The sequence below is a fragment of the Salmo salar genome, chromosome ssa10 (genome assembly GCF_905237065.1).
Source record: "Salmo salar chromosome ssa10, Ssal_v3.1, whole genome shotgun sequence".
Taxonomy (NCBI): Eukaryota; Metazoa; Chordata; class Actinopteri; order Salmoniformes; family Salmonidae; genus Salmo; species Salmo salar.
The window spans coordinates 43,538,160-43,546,264 of record NC_059451.1 but is presented as its reverse complement, the minus strand read 5'-3'; the positions used below and the strand labels follow the sequence as shown (position 1 = coordinate 43,546,264).

The 8,105-nt window shown below is 45.2% G+C and overlaps 1 protein-coding gene across 2 annotated transcripts in view; it reads left to right on the top strand.

The window, feature by feature from the left end:
* sgip1a (SH3GL interacting endocytic adaptor 1a) overlaps positions 1-8,105 on the top strand; it is a 76,451-nt gene that overhangs the window by 122 nt on the left and 68,224 nt on the right. Inside the window, exons 1-2 of one of the 2 annotated variants that reach the window (XM_045687788.1) lie at positions 1-178; positions 744-788. The exon at positions 1-178 is cut by the window's left edge and continues 122 nt beyond it. In XM_045687788.1, the coding sequence (XP_045543744.1) occupies positions 779-788 (10 nt within the window). In that variant the 5' untranslated portion in view covers positions 1-178; positions 744-778. Of the gene's footprint in view, positions 179-434; positions 789-8,105 lie in introns of those variants that run through there. The other variant, XM_045687787.1, reaches the window with a different exon arrangement.

Sequence of the window (8,105 nt, the reverse complement as noted above, 5' to 3'; positions counted from 1 at the left end):
ACCAGCTAGGAGGGGAAATACATCTATTCTGTAACCAAGATCAGGGGGTGACTGTGTTGGGGAGTGTGTCCTCAACATGGGCTGTCAATTCACTTCAACCTGCTCGTTATTCTGGCAACAAGCAAATCATTAATCTCATTCATCGCCCGGCAGAGTCTACACACTTCAGCGTCACAAGGTAGGCAGGGGAGGGGTGTGTGTTTTCTATGCGTTAACATGCTTATGTTTGAGTGTGAGTGGGTGTGTGAGAATGTGTGTGAGGGAGGGAAAGAGAGAGGCTACTAGTAGGGCCAGGCTGTCAGAGGATGCAAGCTAAATTCCATGTGACTCTGCAGAGCACCTCAGGGATTGGCTGAGAGCAGCTGTGACCTCAGCAAGCATCGCTCCCTCTTTCTCTCTCGCTCTGCCTCTCCACCCCCCTCCCTCCCTCTCTACCCCCTCTTGTTCTAATCTTTTCAGAATAGCTTTTTTTTTTCCTTCCTCAGCATCCTAGGCTGATTGTGTAGGTTAGTAGCAGCATCCATGGCCTAAGCCCCAGCCCCTGCCTCTCTCGGGCTACCGATCGGCACAGTGCCCAGCCAGCCCCACCTCTCTGCCCAGCCGCGGTGCATGGACCCTGGGCCAGTTGACAGACGACGTGTGGGGGTGTTTGAGGCTGGGTGTTATCCGTGGCACTAGGCTCTGTGCTCTAGTTTATCATTTGCTAACCAGGGGCTTCTCTCCCCCTCCTGCTTTCTTTTCAGGCTCCTTGGAGATAAAGGAATGCAAATCTGCAATCATGATGGAAGGTAAGACACATTTTAATTGATTCTCTATTTATTTATCTGCCTCCTCTACGGTGTCTCATCTGCTAGCAGTGTGTGTGTGTGTGTGTGTGTGTGTGTGTGTGTGTGTGTGTGTGTGTGTGTGTGTGTGTGTGTGTGTGTGTGTGTGTGTGTGTGTGTGTGTGTGTGTGTGTGTGTGTGTGTGTGTGCGTGTGCGTGTGTGTTTGGCAGCTTCAAATGTCATAAGCTGCCCTGCTATTTTGAGTGCATGCATTCCAGTGATCTTGCATGTCATTCAGTGGGAAGGGCACAGTCACCGTTGAGAACGTCTCTCCCTACCATGCCAACACAATGGCCCAGCTAATTGTGTTCTTTCTCTCTCCCCCTCTCCCCTTCCCGTCATAAAGATTATTTGGTTTTATTGTGCAGAAGGGCTTATGGGCCAGCTGGCTAGCTTGTATAAATTCTATTTGTATGGAGCGACACACACACACACACACACACACACACACACACACACACACACACACACACACACACGGTAAACACGGTGTGTTCTGCTGTAGCATGTATATGCGCGGCCGGTCGCTCGCGTTGCATTTGAAGGCCATTTTCAACCTTAGGTATAGCTGCGTTAGTTCATGTGTACATGCTGTGGACAGATTTTGTGTTGAAAACACACATTACATTCTGGCCGTTTTTAAATGCATGTATGGCCCTTTATGTTGATGACATAATCAGTCTGTGGTGATGGAGAGAGAGAAGTGTTATTTATGCATTCTGTAAACACAAGATTCATTTAATACATTTATTCTACCTGCTCCATTTTGTTCCTTCTCATCTCTATAATCCATAATCTATTTTTAAAACTTAATCCTCTATTTGTAACAGTGATTTATCCGTAGAAATATAATCTAGTCTACTAAGTTATTCTGATTCTATGGACTTATCTTATATTTATCTTTCTATTGATTTTGACAAAACTACTACTCATCTACCTTTATTTACGCATGATAATGGCATCATTCAGGCCTAGTTAGGCCAGTGTGTGGGGTAATATGAACGCCCAGACCGCCAGTACCCTGACGTTCCCCTCTATAGTAGTACAGTAATATGAACGCCCAGACCGCCAGTACCCTGACGTTCCCCTCTATAGTAGTACAGTAATATGAACGCCCAGACCGCCAGTACCCTGACGTTCCCCTCTATAGTAGTACAGTAATATGAACGCCCAGACCGCCAGTACCCTGACGTTCCCCTCTATAGTAGTACAGTAATATGAACGCCCAGACCGCCAGTACCCTGACGTTCCCCTCTATAGTAGTACTGTAATATGAACGCCCAGACCGCCAGTACCCTGACGTTCCCCTCTATAGTAGTACAGTAATATGAACGCCCAGACCGCCAGTACCCTGACGTTCCCCTCTATAGTAGTACTGTAATATGAACGCCCAGACCGCCAGTACCCTGACGTTCCCCTCTATAGTAGTACTGTAATATGAACGCCCAGACCGCCAGTACCCTGACGTTCCCCTCTATAGTAGTACAGTAATATGAACGCCCAGACCGCCAGTACCCTGACGTTCCCCTCTATAGTAGTACTGTAATATGAACGCCCAGACCGCCAGTACCCTGACGTTCCCCTCTATAGTAGTACAGTAATATGAACGCCCAGACCGCCAGTACCCTGACGTTCCCCTCTATAGTAGTACAGTAATATGAACGCCCAGACCGCCAGTACCCTGACGTTCCCCTCTATAGTAGTACTGTAATATGAACGCCCAGACCGCCAGTACCCTGACGTTCCCCTCTATAGTAGTACAGTAATATGAACGCCCAGACCGCCAGTACCCTGATGAAGGCCGCTTGCTGTTGAAATGGTGATGAATAAATGTATTGCGTTGGTGATAGTGTATGCAGCTACACTATTTTCCTTTTTATCATAGATGCATGTCGTTAACCATCGGTTGGCTCTGGCTCTGATCCTCCCAGTGTGTCTGTGCCTTCAGTCATCCCCAGATATCTCTGGTCGCCAGTCCCGGCTGTTAAGGTTGTTGACTTGACTTCTGCCATAGAAATAGAAGTACTAGAATGGTTATTCCCATTCAAGTCAATGTTCCGTGTTCTGAGGAAATGTTCCTGTTCTTGTAATTTCTTTGGCACCTACTCCGGAGTCCACATCAAAGGACTGTAGGGGGCAGGGACAGCATTGTCTCATGAAGGCAGCATTGAGTCAGGTGGAACACCCATCAGTAAAACCCCATGATATTTGAACATGGATAGGACCCCTGATTCTCTGATGCTGACATTCAACACAACACTATCACCGACCAGGTTATGATTGCCCAAACCATTCTGACTCTCATACTGAGTTCTGACAACCCTATAGATAGTGATTTTGTGTGTTTTTGTGTGTGTGTGTTTTGTGAGATAATGCCTGTACGTCCATCATGTGCTCTGTGTCTGTCTCAATCAGTGTATCATAATGGTGTTACTCTTGGTCCCTCATCATAACCTCTGGACAGGTCACATGATGTGACGCTTTCTGAATGGTCATCAACACCCCAGTCAAAGCTCCTCACTTCCCCAGTCCATTGACAGTGGCTGATGAGATGTTAAATACGTACAAAAGCTATAGGTTATCAGACATGTCCTACAGCCACGAAGGACTTTGTGATCCATCCATCCATCCTTCCTTCCTTCCTTCCTTCCTTCCTTCCTTCCTTCCTTCCTTCCTTCCTTCCTTCCTTCCTTCCTTCCTTCCTTCCTTCCTTCCTTCCTTCCTTCCTTCCTTCCTTCCTTCCTTCCTTCCTTCCTTCCTTCCTTCCTTCCTTCCTCTTCTCAACTGGGTGCATGCCATCCACCAATTTAAATGCTTGCCCCCCAATCCCACTTCCCCAAAACACATGTAAATATTGGACTATAAATTGTGCCTTCCTGTATTATACTTATGCTAAAATGTTTATTATATTCTATTGAGGCATTTACTTTATGTTGGTATTCTTATCTTTTTTAATTCTTATTGTTGTTGCATTGTGGAGAAGGAACCTGTAAGTAAGAATTTTGTTGGTCGGTGTATACCATGTGTATCCTGTACATACGCCAAAAAAAACTGAAATCTGATGAAGGCCTTTTGCTGTCAAAATGTTGGTTATTATTAAATGTATTGCATCTGAACAACAGAGTGTGAGGCTATGTGTTCACTTCAAAGTTCATGCCATGCTATTTATTTATGTATGTCTATTTGTCAGAGCTGAGGCTATGCTACGCTAGCTAGCTAGAGGCATCTCCCAGCACGTGTCAAGGGAGAGGTGTTAGGCAACGTTAGGTATGGGTTGGGGTTGGAGGTTGCATGGGGAGGAAAGCGACAGTCACAGTGTGCCGTGTGTCTTTAAATAGCCCTCCATGATAGCGCCGCTTTAGCGTGGCTTTGTGATGCTGGATTACTGACTGTCAGGTGTAAAAGTGGATGCTAATCCCTGTTAGCGGTGCTGTTTACAATCCCATTGCTAGGAGGACCAGGTATGGTAATGGTACTATACCGGAAACCATCAAGAGTTTTATCTCTACAGAGGAAACACCCAGTTTAGCTGTCAGGGATAGATGTGGAGGTATGGTCCTAATCTGGAATAGGAAGTGATCCCCAGACCTCTCCTTAAAGGCCCAGTGCAGTCAAAAACATGATTTGGCTGTGCTTTTATATATACTTCCACACTATGAGGTTGGATAATACTGTGAAAATGATGATAATGCCCTTTTTAGTATAAGAACTGTTTGAAAAGACCGCCTGATATTTCAGCCAGTTTTGGTGGGATGGAGTTTTGGCATGCCTGGTGACATCACCAGGTGGTAAATTGGTTAATAGACCAGTAAGAAAGACTTCCAAACCTCTCCGCCAATAACAGCTAGTTTTCAGCTTTCCACTCCCAGACAGTTCTAGCAAAATTCTTGCTTGAGAAATTGCTCTTTGCCAAGAAACAATTTTTGATCATTTTAAATTGAAAACAATCACAGTAAGGTACTTAATTATTACCCAGCAATAGATTTGGTATTGAGATAGAAACGTCTGCATTGGACCTTTTAAAACTCCTGAGACCCCAGCCACTGACAGTTTTACATTGAATCTATTCCAGTAGTAGCAGGGCACCTGATACTAGCCCCAAGAGCTTGATGATCAGTTGACCATGTTGAATCAGGCGTTCTAGTACTGGACTAGATCAAATACGTGGAACTGGTTGGAGGTAATCAAGGAAAAGGTCGGGAAACACTGGAATAGGTGGCTGCACTGTAGGTTCCTGGTATTGTTATGGAGGAACAAGACTTATCACATAATCACCATTGGGTGCTTATTATGGTATTATTAAGTCCTGTTAAGGTTGATAGACAGGGACTACACAGTTAACCATAAAGGTAGATCTTGAGACGCCCACAGGATATGGTAGCTCTAGGAATAAGAGCCCAGAGGGAGGCCCATTCTTGGGAGCATTAGCCCTGGGTAACCTCCTAATGCTATGTTTCTAAGAAGAGGTCATTGATGCCAGTAGTATGGCTTTAAAAGTTTTAATATAGTTGAAGCTGTGACTGAATGGGAGAGGCCCAGGTGGTCCCAAAAGGGCTTCAGCTAGGGCTAACACCAGGGCTAAGACCAGGGCTATCACCTTAGGCTAACACCAGGGTTGGCATCAGGACAAGGCTAGGATTTAGGAAGGCTGCTTTAAATAGATGTTTAAATAGTTGTGTTGTTGCTGTTCCATTTCCTGTGACTAGTTGTAGGTCTGTGCTAGGTCCCACCCTAGCATTACTCTACTGGACCCGCCCCTGTTACCGTGGTTAACAGGGTTCTTCTTCCCTAGTCTGTTCGGTTGGCACTAGCCTCAGCTGCAGCACCAACCCTGCACACTCTCATCCTGAACCATGAAACAATACATGACTAAAACTAAAGGTAACAATTTACATGAACTATACATAAAGCAACCATTACACATCTATAAATCACACCAAAACATGACATTGTAGTTAAAAAAACAACAAAGTAGTCCTTTAATCTACCCTTGGTTTTTAATGAGCATTGTGTTTTGAGAGATTTACGATCCCCCTGTCTCTAGGTCCGGGACGATACCAGTATCGCAATACTCGTTAGTATCGTGGTAAGTAAACAAAAAACTGAGCTGATTTAACTTCTTTAGGAAAATGGCTCTAATGTTGGAAACAAGCATCATTATGTTGTCTTCCAGAGTCAAATGTATTTATTTTCTAACCTATAGCACACAATATTTAACATACAGCAAGTTTTTAATGGACCAAAGAGTTCGGTCTGCTTCATGTTTTCATGTGATACTGGTGTTGTCACAGACCAATGTGTTACTGGACAGACCCTGGTCACTGTGTTGAGCTACTTAGAGGCAGAGCTAGACAGGAAGCACTAGTGAATAATGTTAGAGCTTCTGACAGCTCAGGAGGAAAGGCCTTTCCTGTGGAGGGAGCATTACTCCTCTCTGCTTTGGCAGCAGATGCTTTTATAACAAGTGTTTGGACTGGAGATGTGGCTGTGGAGCGGAGCACAGAGAGGAGAGGATACGGATACTGTGGGTAGGGAACGGGGGGAAAGGGAGGGGACGGGACGGGACGGGGGGGCAATGTCCAGGTGACCCGTTTGTGTGTGGAGCCACTGAGGTGTGTGTGTGTGTGTGTGTAATATACAATAACATATGCCATTTAGTAGCTGCTTTCTTCCCAAAGCGACTTAAAAACATGTGTGCATACATTTCACTTATGGGTGGCCCCAGCGGGAATCAAACCCATGACCCTTGGAACAAGCGCCTTGCTCTGAGCCACACAGGTCGTGTGTGTGTGTGTGTGTGTGTGTGTGTGTGTGTGTGTGTGTGTGTGTGTGTGTGTGTGTGTGTGTGTGTGTGTGTGTGTGTGTGTGTGTGTGTGTGTGTGTGTGTGTGTGTGTGTGTGTGTGTGTGTGTGTGTGTGAGAGAGAGAATGAAGAGACATGCCACAGAAGAGGAAGAACTCATTGTAGGGAAGAATAAGGTCTTTGTTGCTGTGAGGGACAATTATTCAGTAAGAGACCCAAAAGACCCAAAATGAACTTTCCCACAACAAAGGCATGCAGCAGGGACAGGAAGTGGGCAGAGGAAGGGGACTGTCGTCTGGATTCATTGTCCTTCATTTGTCCCTTTTTATGCCCTCACACCTCTGTCCACAGCTAGTACACCTCTCATTAACACACTCATTAACATACATACACATTAACTTCCACTTCAACACTCTAAGACACACACACGTACACTCTAAGACAACCCCCCCCCACACACACACACACACACCTCCCTCAGCCCACCTAAAGTAAACCATCTCTAATAATCTGTCTCAGATAAGTCAAACAGTGTTTAATGAGCGTGGCCTTGAGTAGGGGTAGAGGAACACAATTGCTTATTTTACAGGCAGCAGCGCTGGGAAAACCTTCCTTCTCCAGACTGACGGGCTAGCCTGCCTGCCTGCTAGGGTGTTAACGGTAGTATGGGTTCCTCTCACAGACACACAGGAAAATGTAATGCCTTATTAGTCACGTGACAGGAAGATAATGATTTAAAAGCACATTAAGTTGACATGTTGTGCCTGTGACGCAGTCTTTTTAGCTGTTTGTCTGTCAGTCTCCTTATATTTTGTATCACTGTCTCTCTCTCTAGTCTGTTCATCTATCTGTGTATCTGTGAGTGTGTGTGAGCGAGTGTAGCGGGCGAGCTCCGGTCACAGATTAGAGCCTTCCTGAACATGTGACCCTGGATTAGGAGGTCTCTCTTTCTCTCTTCTCAGACACACACACACACACGCAAGCATGCACTCGCACACAATACACACAAACACACGCACACATCTACACCGCAGAAACTCCTGATGATTATACTGTCTCTGACAGCAGTGTCAGGCCCAGAATTGCAGCGAGAGAATACCAAAACCACCAGGAACAGAGCCGAGTGAAAAAGAAAGAGAAATGTCAAATCAAATGTTATTTTTCACATACACTGAATACAACAGGTGTGGACCTTACCGTGAAATGCTTACTGACAAGCCCTTAACCAACAATGCAGTTCAAAAAATAGAGTTAAGAAAATATTTACAATAAACTAAAGTACAATTTGTTTTAAAATATATAAGTAACACAAGAAAATGACATAACAATGACGAGGCTATATACAGGGGATAGCTGTAGGATTGGAGGGAGAGAGACAACACAGAGCAAGAAACGGCGTGTCAGGAAAATATGGGTAAACAGAAGAGAGATGAAGGGACAGGGGTAATCAGTCAGAAAGCTTAGAGATAAACAGAGCA